General features: G+C 43.7%; 3 protein-coding genes across 10 annotated transcripts; 1 reads left to right on the top strand and 2 right to left on the bottom strand.

Moving 5' to 3' along the window:
- Positions 1-24: 24 nt before the first annotated feature.
- On the top strand, positions 25-15709 carry LOC112901436 (protein unc-13 homolog). 8 transcript variants are annotated; one of them, XM_025970355.1, is made up of 30 exons: positions 29-447; positions 552-616; positions 1442-1715; positions 1936-1999; positions 2120-2267; positions 3125-3292; positions 3366-3464; positions 3602-3808; positions 3978-4079; positions 4498-4725; positions 5520-5609; positions 6440-6526; positions 6611-6796; positions 6886-7035; positions 8451-8543; positions 9132-9203; positions 9567-9684; positions 10114-10286; positions 11203-11269; positions 11955-12113; positions 12647-12753; positions 12852-12929; positions 13014-13109; positions 13278-13373; positions 13458-13641; positions 13832-14047; positions 14185-14279; positions 14377-14414; positions 14493-14726; positions 14804-15709. In XM_025970355.1, the coding sequence occupies exons 1-26, from the start codon at positions 288-290 to the stop codon at positions 13981-13983; spliced, it is 3423 nt and encodes a 1140-aa protein (XP_025826140.1). In that variant the 5' UTR covers positions 29-287; the 3' UTR covers positions 13984-14047; positions 14185-14279; positions 14377-14414; positions 14493-14726; positions 14804-15709. The 8 variants fall into 8 exon arrangements, with proteins under 8 accessions (XP_025826144.1, XP_025826140.1, XP_025826139.1 ...); XM_025970354.1 differs by having other exon boundaries at positions 14367-14414; XM_025970357.1 differs by having other exon boundaries at positions 14367-14726; positions 14804-14866; positions 14974-15709.
- Positions 15710-15926: 217 nt separating this feature from the next.
- LOC112901437 (heat stress transcription factor B-2a-like) lies at positions 15927-17436 on the bottom strand. Its single transcript, XM_025970360.1, has 2 exons — positions 17016-17436; positions 15927-16909 (listed from the first exon to the last, which is right to left on the bottom strand). The coding sequence occupies exons 1-2, from the start codon at positions 17220-17222 to the stop codon at positions 16178-16180; spliced, it is 939 nt and encodes a 312-aa protein (XP_025826145.1). The 5' UTR covers positions 17223-17436; the 3' UTR covers positions 15927-16177.
- Positions 17437-17662: 226 nt separating this feature from the next.
- LOC112901439 (3-hexulose-6-phosphate isomerase) lies at positions 17663-18624 on the bottom strand. Its single transcript, XM_025970361.1, has one exon. It carries the CDS (start codon positions 18536-18538, stop codon positions 17909-17911), a length of 630 nt encoding a protein of 209 aa, XP_025826146.1. The 5' UTR covers positions 18539-18624; the 3' UTR covers positions 17663-17908.
- Between the last annotated feature and the right edge of the window lie 510 nt (positions 18625-19134).

Raw genomic sequence — 19134 nt, 5'->3', positions numbered from 1 at the left:
GAGAGGGACCGTGCCGGGTACGCCGCGTCTAGTCGTGTCCATTTTTGCTGGCCGCGCTGCTTCTCCGAGTCTCCCTCTCCCCGTCTCTCCTGTTCCTGAGCTCACGCAGTCACGCGTGCGGCCTTGTTCACCGCACCAAAACCCTGTCCCTCTGCTGATTTCCGTTTCCGCACTCGCAGAAGAGTCGCGGTCACAGACTCACAGTCGGAGAGCCGGTCTCCTCGCCCCCTCCGCCTCCCCGAGCCGACCCCTTCCCCCAAACCCTCGGCCTCGGCGGGCGGGCACCCATGGACGCGGCGTCGATGCTGGAGGTGTACCGCCGCGACCGGCGCAGGCTGCTCGGCTTCCTCCTCTCCGCCGGCGGCTTGGGCGGCCGCGCGCTCGACCTCTCCCGCGTCGACCTCGACGCCGTCAGCGCCGACTACGCGCTCGAGTGCGTCGCCGCCGGTAAGGCTGGCAGAACCCCCTCCGCGCCCGCGTGCGTTTTGACCGGTGAGGCGCTCTGGGTGTGTTTATTAGTCATCTGACGGTTCGGGTTTTGATCAATCCAGGCGCGCAGTTTGATGCTTCGGAGGCCACGAGGAGGTACTTCGACGAGAGGAGGTACCCGATCATGGTATGCGTCATCTGATCGCTCCAATTTTCCTCGCCATTTCGGCTCGTGGCGGTCTTCCTCGTTGCTTGTTGGATTATTGCTGCTGGGGCCGAAATAAGTCGTTTTCTATGGAGACAAAAATGTTTCAGAGCGGTAGGGAGGACGGGGGGCTAAATATTGTTGGATATTTTGGGGTTTCCCCTAAATCTCGAATGATGAAATTCGGTAACCGATCAACTGTTTCCAGTTATGTAATTGAAATGCAATGTAATTGCTGAAATAGGGACACGAGGCATCTTGACTGAGAATGTTATTCACGTCCACAGAAGTTGAGAAATCATTACATTATGGGCAGCACAGCTCTTATATCTTAATACACCAATATGCAGCCATTCCTCAGCCGTAAGGAGCATATTTCTCTAGCATTTTTTTAATCTGAGATGACTAGTCCTTGATCTTAAGAACTACCAAGATTTTTGCCAGATTTCAGCATTACAATGTAATAAGGTTGTCAGACTGTCGGACAATTTTATGTGCTCATATCTTACCCTCTACCTAGTCAATGCTTGAATCTCCTCATCGTTTCTCAATTCCTTTCATTCTTTGGATTTTAAAAGTCCACTGTTACTGTGAAGACCATGAATTTGACTTAGTGCTCCATTCCTCCTTCCTATTTACACGGGCATAATTTTGGCATTAGGAGCTTTGTCTTTGGGTATTGACCAGCAATCGAGTACTCTACAGTGGCATGTATTTTATGTGTAGCGCTATCACAAGTATAGGGTATTATCCAAACACAATCAAAATTTTCTGTTCTGTAATTGCTGTCAACTTCGCATTCAACAGATTGGTTCGCCATCAGGGAACTCTTATTTTCTTCTTTCGGGACCACAACTATCTGATTCCCCTCCAAAGGAAGCAGCACCTAGCATTGGGCCCCAAGCACCACCTCCACGGGAGAACTCAACTTCAGCAGGACAATCAAGAGATTTTTTCAGAGATGCTATTAATACCTCAGGAACAGGCTATGTCACGAAAGATGATAATTTGGCAGATATTCCTCCTCAGCAAGTAAAGAAAGTGGATATTCTTTCCCTAGGTTTGCCTAGGTTAAGCACAGGTAGAAAGTTGTACATGTTTCATTTGTAATGTTCTCGTATCTTCTTTGGATATGGCTACCCAGAATCATAGATATAGGAATATAGAATCATAGATATAGGAATATGGGATAACATATAAATTGCTTTCATGTTTTATATTCTGTTTTAAGAAGTATGTATGGATAACCTAATTTGTTTTCTAGATCTGATCCTATTTTTTTTCCTTTTTAACTCCTCAAGAACTGTCTGATGATGATATAAGAGAAACAGCTTATGAAGTGCTTCTCGCTTCTCTATTTGTCAGGTAATTTCAGCAAAACGTGTGTCTGCTTGATTATTTGCCTTAATTACATGGTGTGTCTTCATATTTGAAGTATATGTTTACACTTCTAACTCAGCTTCCTTAATAATACATTACTAACAGTGGAAAAGTACACTTCTCTGAAGAGAAAAGGGAAAAGAAGCGCAAATTCTTAAAGGGTCTAAGAACAAAGACAGAAGGATCAAATTCATCACCTCAGGTGGAAGATGGCTATGCCCACATTCTTGATTTGATCCGAGTACAAATGGAGGCAAGGTCTTATTCACAAATCGTTCACTTTTCCCTAGTTTAACAGAAAAAATTAGGTATTCCATATTTGCTCTCTCCTTGTCTAAAAGTAGATGGCGATGATAGCATACCTTGACAAGATTCTTCAATGTTCACATGCATGCCAGACTCTGTTCCAAACAGTGGTGCTAGTCAACGCCTAGGCGCTAGGCGAAGCAGCACCGCCTTGCTTAGCACCTAGGAGTTTTGTCTAGGCATTTTTGTGCACAGAGTGGTTTAGGACTTGATCTATGTACGAAAATGAGGCAAATCAGATATGGAGGAAGATGAACTATGGTCATGGAACTCATGGGTGCATGATAATGTTAAATTCATTGATGTAATATGCCATATTCCCTTTATTTAATAAAACATGACACCAACTGAGCAGAAAAAGTACATCCACCTAGAAACGCTAGGCGCTAGGCGCTAGGTGCGTAGGCGGAGCCTGATCACCTGCCTAGCGCCTAGCGCTTTTTTAAACTTTTGCTTGATTTTAGAGTTATTGGCCTCTTCTCATTTCATTTTTTTTGTTGCTGAGTACCAGAGTGTATTATGATCCTAGGAAACAAAGTTCGTAGCTAAGATCAGAGGAGCCTTTCTACTTGAATTTTAGTCAGCCCCTTTAAAAGATAACATTTTCTTTGCAGCCTTGAGACTTTGTCTAGATTTTCACATAGTATTCCTAAGACAAATGGTTCTCTCCTTTATAAGATTAGAAGTTTTTTTTTGCCTCTGTTTTATTCATTGATCATTTGAATTTTACTTGCTGAGTAATATATCTTCATTACAAGGCTAGGAAATAGTGTAGTGAGGACTCATTAGGCAAAATTGTTCCAGATTTCAGAATCTATGGACGCATTGACTAAACGAGCTTTAAGACATATTAATTTGAAGATGGTGAAAGGACAGCTTGATGTGCCTTGTATATCATTACAGCTCTTAAGTTCTGTTGGCAAACTTGATTTTCCAACCGAAAGACTGCGTGTGCAATGGCAAAAAAGACAGGCAAGCACCTTTGGTTGTTTGTATCTACAGTATGGGCATCTGTCTTACTATTGTCTCTGATTCTGCTATCCAGGCAAATGTTCTTGAAGAATTACTTCTATTCTCAACATCCCTTGAGTATGATATGAGTGAAACATTGCGGATAGTTCTCTCTAAGCTAAAAGATACGGAGGCAAGAACATGCACCCATATTTTATATCATTTTGTATTAACTAATGATACTAGTATATCAAAAACACAATTATCTCTCTTTACAATGGACCGATTCCCAGTATTGACTTAATCTATATGCACTGTTAACTGTTCCAGGATTGGGTTGTGAGTGTTCCTGAGGGCCGCGTTGAGGTCTTGACTATCATTGGAAGATACAACGCAAAACTTTCTGCTCTGACCAAGAAGTTTGACCTGAAAGATGAGACCTACCATTGGACTCATAACTATCATCTTAATTTTAGGCTATATGAGAAATTACTTTGCAGTGTGTTTGATATTCTTGAAGATGGACAACTCGTAGAGGTTTGCTTTTCGTTATTCTCTAGGTGTCAAACTGTCAATATATCCTCTTTTGTCAGCTAAAAAAGATCACACCGTGTTTTTACCAAATACTTGACTTTTTCGTGGACAGCAATGTGGCAGTAGTTCAGTGATTTGTGTTCCTGAATGTGCTACCTAATTTTGCTACCAGGAGGCTGATGAAATACTGGAAACAGCAAAGCTGACCTGGCCTATACTGGGCATTACTGAGAAGTTGCACGGCATCTTCTATGCTTGGGTGCTTTTCCAGAAGGTCTGTTTGCTGCTATAGTTTGCCCATTCTCCTTTTGTATAGCATCTGCTGTCACTTTTCTTGATAGCATGAACCAGTGAGTTATGAATTTGGTGCTCATCCATCATTTCCTCTTCATTTCTTTTGTTGCAAAAGCACCTAGAATGTTTGTAGGCAATAGGAGCTAGCTTTTTGTTGACATTTAGAATGAACTAATGTTATGGTGCACTGGTACCCTCGTTTGAACAGAAGAGCCAAAGTCTGGTGTTCAATCGATTTTCTTGTGAACCATGATTAAATCAATTGCCTTTGCTCATTTTAGAGTCTTGCAGGCAAAACTTCTTTAATCAAGATAACCTTCTTGATACCTGAGTATTTTATTGGTGTTACCTTGTTTGTCTCCATGACATATTCGTATGATTGTTTTTCTTCCATTCAGTTTGCTCAAACTGGGGAGATTCTTCTACTGAAACATGCAAGCCTTCAGATACAGAAATTTTTATTGCATCACGATATTGAAGAAGCAGAGTTGTATACAAACAGCTTTGTTTGTTCTGAGGATGCCTGTGGTGGTGACAGGGCTCTAAGTTTGGTTGACAGTGCTCTTCTTAAAATAAATGTCTGGTGCCGCAGACAGCTAGAGAATTATCACGCACACTTTAGTAAGGTTTGTTGACATCCCTTGCTTGCAACCATATACATTTCTGCTGATGTTTTTTTTGGTACATCAAGGCATCAACTAATTTCTGAATGTGCCTTCCTGTTTTAGCATGCTGATAAGAAAAGCTGTTAACAAATGCTACATATTTAACTCTGTCCCAATCATGTGAGTAAACATGCTTATGTGTTACTCCTTACCGCTGTGGTTGCCCATTACCTAGTCAGCTGGTCCAACGGTTTAAACTTCTTTAACCTTGATCCCTATGGTTTGACAAATGTTTACCCATGCTCGTTCTGCAAGTTTATTGCGGACGAAGCATGTAAAAACACGATATAATTCCATGGATAATATCCGGTCACCTAATTTTTTGTACCATGGAAGCACAAGTGTAGAACCCACAAGGCTGTTGCTGATGTAGGTAGGCTATCCTTATATTTGTGTGATGAACTTAATTTTAAGAGGTCTACATTGTCCATACAATTGACGAGTTAACGGGAAGGAAAAGTGTGATCATGTAATGCTACCTGCATAATGTGAATATAACTAGTATCGTAGTACGGCAGTCCTGATAGTTTGCAACTTGTGTCAATTTAGAAAGAAGGGCTCGATGATTTTCCTTTATTGCTTGCATTGATGGTAAATAATGTGTTTAAATGATTATCATCTTGAGCCCCTGTCTTCTTAATATAATGATGTGTAATTCTCCTGCATGCTGGAGAAAAAAAAATCTGAATCAGTATTGTATGATTTGTTCTGTGATATTTCGAAGTTCATTTTTTTGACCCGATTTCCTGCAACAGAAAAACTACTCGATCTTTGAGGATACACTGAACTTGGCATTACTTTTGGTGAAAACCCACATTGAGGATGGCTGTGAAGAAGACATCATGGTTAGATTTCTAATGTTTTTGCTGTGGTACTTGTATGATATGCAGCACTCATCCAAACACAAAGAATTTTGGGTTTAACTCCTCTCCATAAGTTTTATAACCCTGATTACCATTAAGGAGATACTTTGTGTTTCTATTTAGATGCTTAGAAAATATTAGATTTATCATTAATATTTCTATGATATAACAAAATATGTTTCTTGAGTTCTGTATAACTAGTCATTAAACCTTTAAAATCATGTGGCATGAAGACCTTGTGTGTTAATGAAATTGAAGCTCCATGTCGCCCCTCGAAGTTAGGATTTTTTCAGAACCTAAAATTCTCTATTACAGCTCCAATTTCATCCTTCAGTTTGCATTGGAAATTGGAACTCTTTACTGGAATGTATCCATACTAGATCTTCCTACATTGTTTTAGTGAAAAAATATGGATACAACATACAACATACAACATACAGAACACAAGAGGTTAAAAGAACAATAAAAAAGCCACTTAGATCAGTTTTTTTTGTTAACAATGCATTGCTGTAGCCACCAATGTAATCTGTAATGGTTTTAATGACATTGGTCATAACCTGAATTGTTGTTTCTCATTGTAAAAATCGTCACTTTTTTATAGATGTTAATATTTGATATATGCATGTCTGCATTTTTGGTCCCTCAATCCTTCTGTCAAATTCTTGGGTTCAATCCATTTATTCTTCCTTTCTGCTTGATGCTGACCTGTTATTCTCCGGTTCACTGATGAATAATGGTTCACGAGATTACTCTTTTTTTAATGAGATTACCTTTGAAATATTGTGCTTTGGTCTGTTTTGTATCTATTTCAGCTCATTGAGAGCCCAGAAGGGAGTACACCAGAATCAAAGTTGGTCCATTTACTCGTTGTCAGATCCATTCATGCTGCATATAAGCAAGTGAGTCGACAATCCACATATGTCACTTTTAAAAGTTCAATTAAATATTAAACAGTAGAGTAACTTTTTGATATTTATTTATAGGCCCTAATTTCATCAGATGGCCGATCAGAAATGGAATTTAAACATCCATTGACAATTCTCGCAAATGAGCTAAAGTTGGTGGCAGAGAAAGAGTGCACTGTGTTCAGTCCAATACTTACCAAGTGCTATCCTGAAGCTCAAGGAGTAGCTCTAATTTTCTTGCACATGCTGTATGGAAAACAATTGGTTAGTCCGTCTCTTTTTCCAGCTATGCTATGTTTATTTTGGGATCCTGGGGACTTGCATTTACGTATAGGGTTGCTATTGGCTACTAGGAGCTGTTCTTGGAAAGGACGGATCATTTGGAAAACTCAAAAGAGATACTGGCAGCATCGAATAATTTTGAGCTCTGTATAGCTCAGAAGCTTTACTCAGTGTATGGGGAAGCAGGGTCTTCATTCTCCAACTATTTAAAGCCATACATGGTAAGGCATCACAATGTCCTTTATGGTCATGATAAGTACTTTAATGTTTGAAAATGTGTTTAATGTATTAAATTGACTCTGCAGTGCTTCCTGTGTCTTCTTTTTATTTATCAATTGTAAAATAATATTGTTCTTTTCCCCTGTAGTATGGTTTCCTATGAAATGAAACATCTTCTATAGTCTGTTCCATGATTTGATGTTGCACTAAGTACTATGCAGAGGCAAAAGTCTGGAATCAAGTGTTTTTTTCATCAATCTATTAAGTGATTCTTTTCATTGCTCTTTGTTAGTGACACACTTTATCTGCTGTAATGCTGTCTTTTCTCCGGATAGGTGGCGTCCTTGTCTTGGGTGGCTTGATTATCCTTTACTAAATCACCTTTCTGCAATAGTTCCTTGCCAGTTGACTTGCAGTTTTGCTTCACGGTGCTCTTTGGGGTTGTCATATGTGTTTGAAGTACTTGATGCTTTTAGTTGTGCAAAGATCTTGTATTAGATATGTATAGCTGTATATGTCCTGTATTTGACTTGTACTTGTCTTACTTGTACTCCAAGCCTATACGGCCTATATATACAAAAGGTCACACCCCCTCCTAGCGTGTGGGGTGTTTGCCCAACTCTCTACATGGTATCAGAGCCCAGGCCTTCTCCTAGCCAGCAGTGCGCCCCACCCCCCTTCCGCTGCCCTAGCCGCGCGCGTGTGATTCCCCACATGTGCGTCCACCTCCAGGCGCGCCGTCTCCTCCAGATGGCGGTGCCCCCCCCTCCCCCCCCCCCCCTCCCCCCCTCAACAGTAACCAGCACCTCCTCTGCTGCTACTTCTCCTGCAATGGGTGACGCTGCGATCAGCCCCTACGCCATCATCGCTGTGAAATCTCACGTCCCCATGACCCTGGAGCTCTGTTCTTCCAACTACACCTAGTGGAGCTCCTTCTTCAAGGCCATGTGCGGCAAGTTTGGGCTGCTCAAGCACATAGACGGGACCCTCCCCCCAATCCTGTTGATGCGACTTGGACCCAGAACGACTACTGCGTTCGCACATGGCTGTACGGCTCCGTCTCTGACTCCGTCCTCGACTTTGCCATGGCTGCAGATCAGACAGCGCGAATGCTTTGGGTCGCCATCGAAAATCACTTTCAGGCGAACAAGGCTCCTCGCGTCCTAGGGTGTTTGGTGTTTGCCCAACTCTCTACACCTTGCCATTGTCTCTTTTTTCTCAACGTCTCATCAGTTTCTGTTTGTTACTAGGAGTCTAGGACAAGCCTCCACGAGTAACGTCAAGCAGTTTTTAGATAATATATGGCATGCTTATTTTTTTGGGTTTACAATAAGCTTTATTGTGGTATCTTTCTGACATTTGACATTTCCATGGGCACATCTACATCTAACTAAATGATGGCTCTGAAATTCAACAGATAGGTCGCTTGTCATCACCTCTTATTCTCCAATGGCTGCATGCTCAACATGAGAATGTCTTGGAGTGGACAAAACGTACTATTGGGATAGAGGTTTGTTATTCTGAAGAAACTTCACTGCTACTTTATTTTACTTTACAAAGTGATGTGTAAAAGGTTGAGTAGTTGTAGCATGCTATTTAGAAGGGGCATATATTGCCATTGCAATCCACTGGTGCCTCTGCACATAATGGTTGTGGACTTATGTTGTGAAATGGAGGGTGTAGTTAATTAATTCGTGAAAATTATGTCATATTCCTGCACATCTGTGTTTGTATGGAAGACAATGGAACTTCTATGTATTTTCTGTATAATAAAATGGTACTGTTATCAGTCTATATCTGGTACCATTAAAATTGGCTGTATCCAACACACTACAATGTTCATGTAGTACATACGATGACTAGTACGGTACAGTTTAGGGTGTTAAATTGATAACTGCGGTCAGGTTGTAACCTTCATAGGTGTCATACTGTCTGACGTGCAACCAGTTACCAATTGATACCCATGAATTTGAACTTCGCTATGTTGGATGTATCTAGCTAATTTTAGAAAGTTTGATGGGCATTGCTGGCTCTCCCAACTGTGCAATTGTTCATTGCAATTGATAACAAGTTGTCTTTTGTTCATCTGTGGGCATAGGACTGGATGCCTTTATCAGCTCACGAGAAACAAGCGACATCAGTGGTCGAAGTATTCCGGATTGTGGAGGAGGTCAGCTTTCTTTTGTTGACTTTCTGCATGATATGCTCCTTTACTACGATCCTTTCCCTCAAGAGATTAAAAAATAGAACTCAGTTTAGAACATCATTATGGTGCAAACTTCATCTGTAAACATTATTTTGTTACTTGCAGCCTTATTTGATCCTAAGTGCAACTGAACATCTGAACTTCCACCTTGAAGGCAGAAGCTTTCTGTTACATATTTTCTCCAATTACTTTTGAACCTAGTGCTTTGATTATAAAACTGAAAATTATGCTTTGATTCATTGTTTGTTCAGTACCTTAATATATGCATATTTTAAGTATCACTTTGATATTTGTTTGGGGGTGCTTATTTCATCATTTTATGTGCAGACTGTTGATCAGTTCTTTAGTGCGAGTCTACCTCTGGATATTGTCCACTTGCGAAGTCTACTTATAGGAATCACTAGCAGTCTGCAAGTGTATTTGCTTCACATGGAAAATCAACAAGGTATGTGTCAGGTTTTGGATTAACTGCTGCTATTGCAAAATCTTCGCTTGACTTGCGTTTTGCTATTTGTTTCTGAGTATAGATCAGAACATCTCATTGTGCAAATGATTCTGGTTTTGTGTTTTCTTGACAAACAATTTTGGTTTTTGTTTTACAATCTCTGATGACAGTGGACCTTAAAGTTAGCATAATTCCTTGATCATTATTCATTATTGGCATCAGAAACATCTACATAGGCATTGATTGTTCTATCTCTACAATGCTAAAATTGCATGTTTCGAATGATCTGTTGAATGTTGCATGCATACCTTCTAACAACTGGCATAAGCATTTTTACTTTTACATTATGTTTCCAAAAGTGACCTATGAATAATGGCTTTTCAGAAGAACCAGGAAATAACTGTACTTATTGTTGTCCTCCTGCTGCAGTTTCTGGATCTACCCTACTTCCTAGTGCTCCAGTCTTGACACGTTATTCAGAATCAATGAACCCATTTGCAAAAAGAAAACTTATTGAACCTACAGTTCCTGAAGAAAAGGTGACTACTAAATTGAACAATTTGACGGTGCCTAAATTATGTGTGAAGCTCAACACCCTTCAAGTGAGTTTTGAATTGACTATCCATTCCCCATTCGTTTCCGTATGCCTTATAATGAATATTATTTTAGTAGAATTTGAATCACCAAAACACGCGCTAAGGGTTCAGGACATGGTCCTGGAAAACCTTTCATAGAAGTCTGTTATGCTAAGCTTTTGCTATTTAGCTAATGCCACTACATCTATACTGGTACTTGACATTCATCGAGTTGCTTTTATATCTGCTCATAAATGATTGTTGGTTTTATTTTACTAAAACACTGAAAATGGGGTCAGTTGATTGCTTGAGTTCTCTTATAAAAAAACCTGCAAATTTATCAATGAAACCATTTAGGAGTGTGAATAACCATGGGAATATACTTATGTGGTTGCAGCTTATTGTTTGAAAAATGTTCAGCTAAATCATGTCCTTCAAATAGACATGGCTGTTTGAAAACCATGAGGGTAATGTGTGTACTAGAAATGTAACTTCTTGTTTCACACATACAAATATGATAGTTACCTCACAAAAATGATTGCGAATAAACGGAGATGCCAAACTCTTAGTAATTTGTATGCCATTAGAGGTAACAAGTGAAAGGAAAAGGAGAGTTGAATGGCAGAAGTTAATTTAGTGCTCTTAGCTTTTGTAGTTTTGGCTGACTATTCATTGACATATTGCAGCTTTGATACTGCTACTACATTTCAAGATTGTTTCTCGAATGTAATTCTTGGCATCACAAGATGGATATGCGCTAAATTAAAATCTAAAATATATTTTTGATTGTTTTTATAGTTGTAGGGCCTCATTTAAATCTTGTACAGCGCCCTCTGAAGTTCAAGAAGGGTCCTGCTTAAAAGTTGTTTCCACTATTCTTGTCGAAATTTATACCATTAATTCTTATTTTCAACCTGACTCTTCTGTTCCTTAAATGCTGCAGTTTATCAGGGACCAGCTTGATGTTATAGAAGAAGGCATCAAACAATCCTGGACCTCTGTCTTGTCAGGTAATCCTCCTTGAGTATATTCCTGATTCCTTTGCCCTTCAGTGTTGTTGTGTTGAATGCAGTTTGCTATTCAACAATATATTGGTTGACTGGCTGGACTGAATGCTCTTGATCACCCTTTTGACCTTCTTGTGACTTGGTCTACCTGCTTCTTGTCAAGCTTGTTCTTATAGAACTTTTGAATTACACTCAACTAGAACTTGGCAGGCCTGTTTCAAACTCAAAACAGCAAAAGATTAAGGCTCAGATTTCACTGTTCCAAAGTTACCCTGATAAATATCTGAAATGTTGCCTGGATCTGTGTATGTCAGTGACTCAATGGGCTGGGTTGGCGCACTTTGACTTCTTTTGGCTGTCTGGTTAACAAATGCCACCTCCATATGTGGGATTACTTCCCCTTTCTATTAGTGTTGTTGCATTTGATTTTCCAATTGCGTGGTTGCGAGATTAATGAACAAGCTGGCATGTGTATGACTGGTTAAAAAACTGCTTTCGAGGCACTTCATATGGGTTATCACTTTTGAGAAACTTGACCCAATTTATGTCATATGGACCTTTTAGACTTTGTAACAGACTGCATACAAGAGTTGCAAGTTAATTTTGCATCTGAAGTTTGGCAAGCTGAATATTGTGGATGGTAAGACACAAAATAACTATTCTATTTGTTCCTATACTTCTGCTGCAGCTGTCAAATTGTTGGACTACTTGGCTTGTATTGCTAGTGGAAGAGCTATTTCAGAAAACTTGTCATCATCTGATGAATCGGTTGATGAGTTGTTTACATTATTTGATGATGTGCGAATGGCTGCTGTGAACACAACTGACACGATCTTGGACTTCATTGGTAAAGCTACTAAGATTTTAATTAGTTTTTGCTTCACAATCTGCACTTCTATTTGCCCTTTGCAATCAGGTCAATAGTTTTTAGACTTGGACTTCTTTGTACTGGTTCCATATAATTCTTATGTTTATGCTTAGCTCTACAGAGTCAGCTAAGTTTACTGCTAGATTTGTCATCAATTCGCTGTGAATGTATCTGTAATGTCATGCGCCTTACGCATGGATACATCACTAAGAAAAAGATTATCAGCAATTCAGAGTTTGTATATGGCATGCTCTTTTAATTATCAGGCTATCAGCCGACCTGCATTTTCTTGAATTTCTACAGTGAGATCAACCTCTGTTTCTGACAAGATCCATGATTAGATGCACAATGTACCATTGCTACAACTTTGTAGTCTCATTGTATTAAATGCTTCTTGGTAAATAACTGCCAAATGATTCATATTCAATGTTGAAGGAAAAAAATTATATTTCTGTTGTGTTTCCTGACATAGATTATATGAGTCATGAATTGCTGAAAATATAACTTTGCAGGAACAAGGTCTGTTTTCTGGGATATGCGGGACTCGCTTCTTTTCTCTTTGTACCGAGATAGCGTTGAAGGAGCATGCATGCAGATATTTATCCCTAAAATTGATCAAGTAGGGAGACTGAACTTGAGATACCCAGTCACCTACACTTTGTTCAGTTTAGTTCCTTGCTTAGCTTCACTAATTGTTGAACTTGACATGTGCTGCAGGTTCTTGGTCAAGTATGTGATTTGATTGTTGATGTGTTAAGAGACCAAGTTGTGCTCAGAATATTTCAAGCGTGCATGGTATAATCTTGTTATCTATCATGTTTGTCATTGCAATTGTTAGGTAGCTAAAGTAAAAGGTATTCATTATCTAATCTTAATTAGGAAGGATTCATTTGGGTTGTACTGGATGGAGGCCCATCCCGTGCATTTTTGGAGGCAGATGTGGACTTGATGCAACAAGATCTTGCTATGCTCAAGGTATGAACAGGGTTAAAAGAATACATTAGACTTACTTTGTCCATGAGTGAAGAAAGAAGCAGGAATCTTGCAATAAATACAGCTTGTCATTTAGAAAAGCCATCTTGCTGAAACTTAACACTTATCACCATGATTTATTTGTCCTGGTCATTCAAAATTTTCTCCTAGGATCTCTTTATAGCAGAAGGCCAAGGTTTACCACTAGATGTAGTTGAAAGGGAGGCTAAACAAGCTCAGCAGATATTGGACCTATATATGCTAAAGGTCTGGTATTCTTTTTACTTTATTTTTACTGCATAGACCTTCTGCAGTAACCAACTTGCTTAGATGCCACCTACTGGTTTTCAGGCTGATACAGTTATTGAAATGCTGATAAATGCAAGTGGCCAAATGTCTCAACATCTTGAAGTTACAAGTGCTCGAAGAAGACATGCACATGATGCCCACACCCTTCTTCGAGTTTTGTGTCATAAGAAGGATAAAATTGCCTCTACATTCTTGAGAATTCAATACCATCTTCCAAGGTCTTCAGGTGAGATAATGGTCATGATTTGTTATGGTTTATAATGTTTCTCACATCAAAGGACTTAGGCAATTCTACCTTGCAAAATATGTGCCAGAAAGTCACATTTGCAGTTCACCTCCAATGTTATGGGTTTCTGCAGAATTAAAGTTCCTTCGAGTCCGGTTCATGGAATGACGGGCATTCCTTTATTTTGCAGATTATGATGATGTTCCTGTGAAGGATGTGTCCTCAAAAGTACCTATCTTTTCAGACATGCTGAAAAGAGGTACCTCATTCAATTGGTCAGAGACAGGGCAGCAAAGCTTTATGGTTCTGAAGAAGAAACTGCAAGAAGCTACTTGGCAGTAAGATATGTCTTGCTGAGAAAAAATCTGCTTGGTTTGCAGATTGTCCCTTCTATACACGACAGCAGGTATAAACAAAATTCTGTAACACCTGGATGTGCAGTAACATTGTATTTTCAGTGTTTGCAGTTCATCTGCACCGAATTCTCTTTTGTCGTTTATTATATCTTTACATATGGCGACTGAATGGACCTCCTTTTTTCAGTGAGCTTTACGATCAAAGGAACTCTGCACTTTCGAGATAAGGCATTGTTTTAAAAGATATGGGCTGCACCTCTGTTATGCTAACTGCAACTGCAAGTAAGACCACCCGTTCTTTTTATTTGCACTTTGGAATTTTAGTTGTTCCTTTTAATGCTATTGAAGTATTGATGAGTGCTCTTGTAGAACATTGAAGGCTGCATATTGAGTATGGTTTTCAGAAGGGCCAACACGGTGCTCATTCTAATTGTTACAAAAGTAACTTCACAAACAACCCCGGCCCTCATAGAATTCATGGAACTGTACCTGCAGAGTTGCGTATGAAGGCATCTGCTACAAAGCAACATCCGTACGCATGATTGCTGTTGCACAGCCCTTACCTCACATGACGACAATGTGACATTGACAGAAGATGGGTAATTAGCAAGAAGGTTCAATTGGCAACTTCAAGGGTTTACTGCAATGGAGTTGTACCAGAGACTGTCATTGTACCCTTCAAGAGCTAAAAGTTTGCCCCTGGCAAAAATTAACGAAGCATCGCGGAGGGTCAGCTACTCGTACTTCCATGAGATTTGCCAAAGTAAAGAAATCAACAATGCTCAGGTGCCTTTTCTATCTTGCAGGGTATTTCTTCCGAGAGGAGCCTGCAGGTGCCGAGCGTGATCGGCATTATTTATTCAGAAATGGTTAGGTTGGCAATGTTGCTCCTGCCGGAAGCAGGATACAAATTGTAGTGCACTGAAACTGTTTTATACCTGAAGGCGTCGCATTTGGATTTCATCGTGGCTTCTAGGTCTCCTGGGCGGATGCTCTCGCTTCTCGGCACCAGGTTGACGCGTGGAAGATGGGTTTTGCAACGTGAAGTCGGAGCTGCTGCATCGGGGGCGTGGCTTGGCAACTATGACACGTGGCGTCCCTCCCCCCTCCGCCGTAGTCTGGGACTCTGCTGGGTCTACATCTACCGGGGGCGAGGTGTGGGTTTGCTGGGGTCTCCATCTGACGGGGGTGAGGTGTGGGTTCATGACTGGAAGTCGGAGCTGCTCTTCATTCGAGCTCGGCAGATAACCGGCTATGGCCGCTGCTCTTCATTCGAGCTCGGCAGATAACCGGCTATGGCCGCTTGGTTCGGATCCATCACGCCTGCCATGGGAAGTTGGAGCTGCTGGCGGCTTTGCTTCCACGCTTAGCAACGATGACCTATGGCAGTGTCGTGTCTTTGCTTAACCACATCGCGTGGGTTGATTTGCCCCTCGAAAGTCTTTTGACTTCTGTTTGGGCTAGCTTTCTTTGGCTAACCTTTCTTGTAAATGATTTCTTTTGTCTTTTTTTCATCTTAATTGAGCGGCGGAGTTCCTACCTTTGTTTTAAAAAAACAGTTATATATTCTCCGTCTTGTCCCCTCTGTTTATAGTTTCTAGATGCATAGATTTTTTATTTACCTAGATATAAATATACCTAAATTTTTTATGTACCTAGAATTCTCAATGACCTATAAAATATATTTGTTGCCTTTAGCCTCGGTGGTTCAACATTGTTTTATCTTCTGGTCCTTGTATGCCTCGCGTGCTTTATGTTTCAGTCAAACAGTCACGAGAACACCAATGTTTGTTTGTTTCATTATTGTGAAGAGATTGCATGCAATCTTTTGGAGGAGGTACGTATAATTTCTTTTCACTTGGATGAAAAGAAGACTTATATTTATTGCACGATTATCAACGAACATGAAGGTGAAATTATAAATTACTTCTATTACACGTTTACAGAGCTACAGCAAATCATTTGGCCAGCTTGCCTTTTGGCTAAACAACTCCATTTTTGAACTAAACAAGCCCTAGTTAGAATCGGCAGGAGTTCAGAAAGGCCATCATTGAATCTCGATTGCTAGCAACTACAAAGATGTTTCAGTTTACTACGCAATTACGCCTACACCATCTGCCCATACAAGCGAGGCTACTCTACACGAGTGTCACTGACTTCAGTCCTAGCGGCGCGGGCTGTCACGAGACCGAGCTCTTGCGGTCACGCGACCCTCCGCCCGGTCTCGCCGCCGCCGCCGCCCGCACGGACAGCGCCAGCACGTCGAGATCCGACATCTCGTTCCTCCTCGCGGCCTTGCTCCCCCGCCTCCGCGCCGCGTGTGTCTCGTCGTCGTCATGTTCCTCGTCCTCCTCCTCGCCGTCTTCCTCGGCGGCCCCGTCCTCGCCGTCCTCGTCCCCGTCCCCGCCCTCCGCGCCGCGCGGGCGCTTGGCCCCAATCGCAACGCCGAACAGCATCGGCTTCGCTCCGGGGCCGCCAGGGCCTCCCCCGCCGCCGCCGCCGCCGTGCCCATCGTCGCCGTCCGCGGGATCATCCTCCCCGCCGCCGCCATGGTCGTACCGCGCCACGAGCTGCCGTACTCCGTCGCAGAGGCGCCGCGCGCGGGCCAGCTCCCGCGCCAGCCTCGCGTTCTCTCGCCGCAGCCGCGCGTTCTCCTCCTCCAGCTCGGCCACCGCGCCGCTCACCCCCGCCGCCGAGCCGCGCGGCGACGACGAGGAGACCGCCGGCTCCCCGCCGGAGCTCGTGGGCGGGGACGAGATGATCGGTATCCCCGTCGGTATGGCCGCCCCGCCCCCCGCGCCCCCGGCGCCGGTCCCTTTCCGCCTCTGTATCCCTCCCAGCAGGTGCTTCTCCCCTCGCCGGAAGCCGTCGTTGGCGAACTCCCACCTGTCCGCCACCACCTTCTTGAATCCCTGCACGGAGAGAACGCAGAACCCGTCGTGATCTCGATCTAACCGTGCGGACCGTTGGGTAATAGAAGAAGAGGGGCGGGACGGGGAGGGGTGGTTGTGCACGCACGTAGGTGTTGAGCTGGCGCACGAAGGAGGAGAAGTTGCTGTGCTTGAAGTGCTTGGGGAGGAGGTCGCGGGCGAACTCGGCGGGGCGCCACACCACGAAGGCCGTGCCGGTGTCGTTCCACGAGATGGTGTCGTCGGTGCTGGGGTCCTCCACCATCGCGTACGTCTTCGTCAGGAACGGCGGCGTCCCCGCCGCCGGCGACGCCATTGGGCAGGCGATGATTCGCGTGCAGAGAGGAGAGGAGAGGGGAGGATGCGGGAAGAAGCAAGTGTTTCCACGGGAAGGAGGACGCGTCTAGAAACGTGGATTTGGGGATTGGGTTAGGTTGGACATTGGTGAGAGAAGCATCCAGCGGGTTCTAGAAGGTTCCCGGCCCTTCCATGCGCTAGCAGACACGTGGCGCGGCTTCTAGAAAGTGCCCGTTTGGATTGGGGAGCTAGATGGGCTGGAGTAGTAGAGTAGGAGATGTTGGCTGAGTTACACTTGTACAAGCCTAAACGTGCTCTTTTATTCCTTTCCGGATATATTCTTCGTCAAAGTTCGTTGCCTGCAACATTTCATGAAATTGTTCCTTTTTTAAACGTAATTTTTAAAGAAGAGGGAAGAAACATGCATTAGCCAACAGTGTCAAATGGTCACAGGACATGTTGAGGTAACCAATATGAGGCTCCACTTTATTATACGAACTCAAAATCAGCACTCCAATAGTGCATTACAGAACGACGTGTCTCCTTTGTGAATGCTAACGAACGTCTAAACCACTGCGCCAGTATTGTGCACTACCATTCGGTAATCAGGCGTAACTGTTGTGGTTCAACCACCAACAGTGCAACACGATGATCAGATGATGACAACATCGGTCGGTTCATCGCTGCACCGTGGACGCCACCACTCTACTCCAGGTTCGTGTGGCGGGCCCTCATCTGGGCCGGGCTCTGGCCCAAGACGCGCGCGAGCTCCAGCACCACCATCTCGAACAGCACGAACATGGCTCCCTCGTACAGGCTCCCCATCGGCAGCTTGGCCCGCGACGGCGCGCTCTCCGTCTCCGTGGCCTTCGCCTCCTCCTCCTCGTCCGCCATGGTCTGCGCGGGGAGGTACGCCACGACGTCCGCCTGGCGCGGCGGGAAGTCCCCCTCGGGGCGGGCCGTGAGCAGCAGGACGCGGGCGCCGGCGCCGCGCGCCACGGCGCAGATGGCGTCGACGGTGGAGAACGCGCCGGGCCCCGCGGAGGCCACGAGGAGGTCGCCCCCGCCGGCCGGTGGCGTCGTGACGTCTCCGACGCAGTGCGCGGGGAGGCCCAGGTGCGCGAGGCGCATGCAGAGGGCGCGCATCATGAGCCCCTCCCGCCCGACGCCGTGCACGAACACGCGCCCGCCCCGGGCCGCCGCGGCCGCGAGCTCGGAGACCAGGACGGGGCGCGCGGGCGGGTGCGCCGAGGGCGCCGAGAAGACGGCGGCGATCTGGGCGCAGATGACGGCGGCGTCCGCCTCCGCGGAGGCCGCGGCGTCGCTGCCGCTCATGGGGACCTCCGTGCCTTATCCGAGGCTCCCGTGGAGGTGGGACGGCCGTGGTCAGAGTCAGACTCGACCTGACGACCTTTGGTGGCAGCAAGCGGGCGTTCGCTGGCTTCTGGTTTTGGATGCGGTGACCACACTCGGCGAGCCTCTGACAGTGATATTTTTTAGCAGAATCACTGACACTGTCCGCTGGACTGACCTAGGATTTGAAACTAGGGTAGTTCTGAACAAAAACTTTAAAGCACAATCCAATATAATCTAATAGCAATTTGATAACAATACGGTATATAATAACTAAACTTATAACAACATAGCTACAAAGATCCTATTATACGCTTAATTCAACAATGTTTCCATTTTTCATGGCTAAACATCCTGTGATAACACATAGCAGCAATACAAATGGATGCAAATTATTTCACCTAATGTCTGAATCTGAATTCAAAAGTGTTATTGAGATGGAATAGAGGGAGAGAGAAAGCAGTACATACAACGGAGGGGATTGCAATTGGGCAATGGAAATTGGAGAACTGGGGATGCTAGTTGCCGCATCCCGGAAGGTTGTTGGCCTGTGCTCCCTGCCGCTTGCGGGGCGCGTG

The sequence above is a fragment of the Panicum hallii genome, chromosome 7 (assembly GCF_002211085.1).
Source record: "Panicum hallii strain FIL2 chromosome 7, PHallii_v3.1, whole genome shotgun sequence".
In the NCBI taxonomy this organism is placed as follows: Eukaryota; Viridiplantae; Streptophyta; class Magnoliopsida; order Poales; family Poaceae; genus Panicum; species Panicum hallii.
This window is presented reverse-complemented; position numbering and strand designations above follow the sequence as displayed.

Bases quoted from the DNA above. Each gene is read 5' to 3' on its own strand.
- LOC112901439 (XM_025970361.1), bottom strand. From the start codon at position 18,538: ATGAGCGGCAGCGACGCCGCGGCCTCCGCGGAGGCGGACGCCGCCGTC.
- LOC112901436 (XM_025970356.1), top strand. From the start codon at position 288: ATGGACGCGGCGTCGATGCTGGAGGTGTACCGCCGCGACCGGCGCAGG. The intron at 617-1,441 runs GTATGCGTCATC...CGCATTCAACAG, and splicing joins AGAGGAGGTACCCGATCATG to ATTGGTTCGCCATCAGGGAA. The intron at 8,544-9,131 runs GTTTGTTATTCT...CTGTGGGCATAG, and splicing joins AACGTACTATTGGGATAGAG to GACTGGATGCCTTTATCAGC.
- LOC112901437 (XM_025970360.1), bottom strand. From the start codon at position 17,222: ATGGCGTCGCCGGCGGCGGGGACGCCGCCGTTCCTGACGAAGACGTAC. The intron at 16,910-17,015 runs GTGCGTGCACAA...CTCTCCGTGCAG, and splicing joins TGCGCCAGCTCAACACCTAC to GGATTCAAGAAGGTGGTGGC.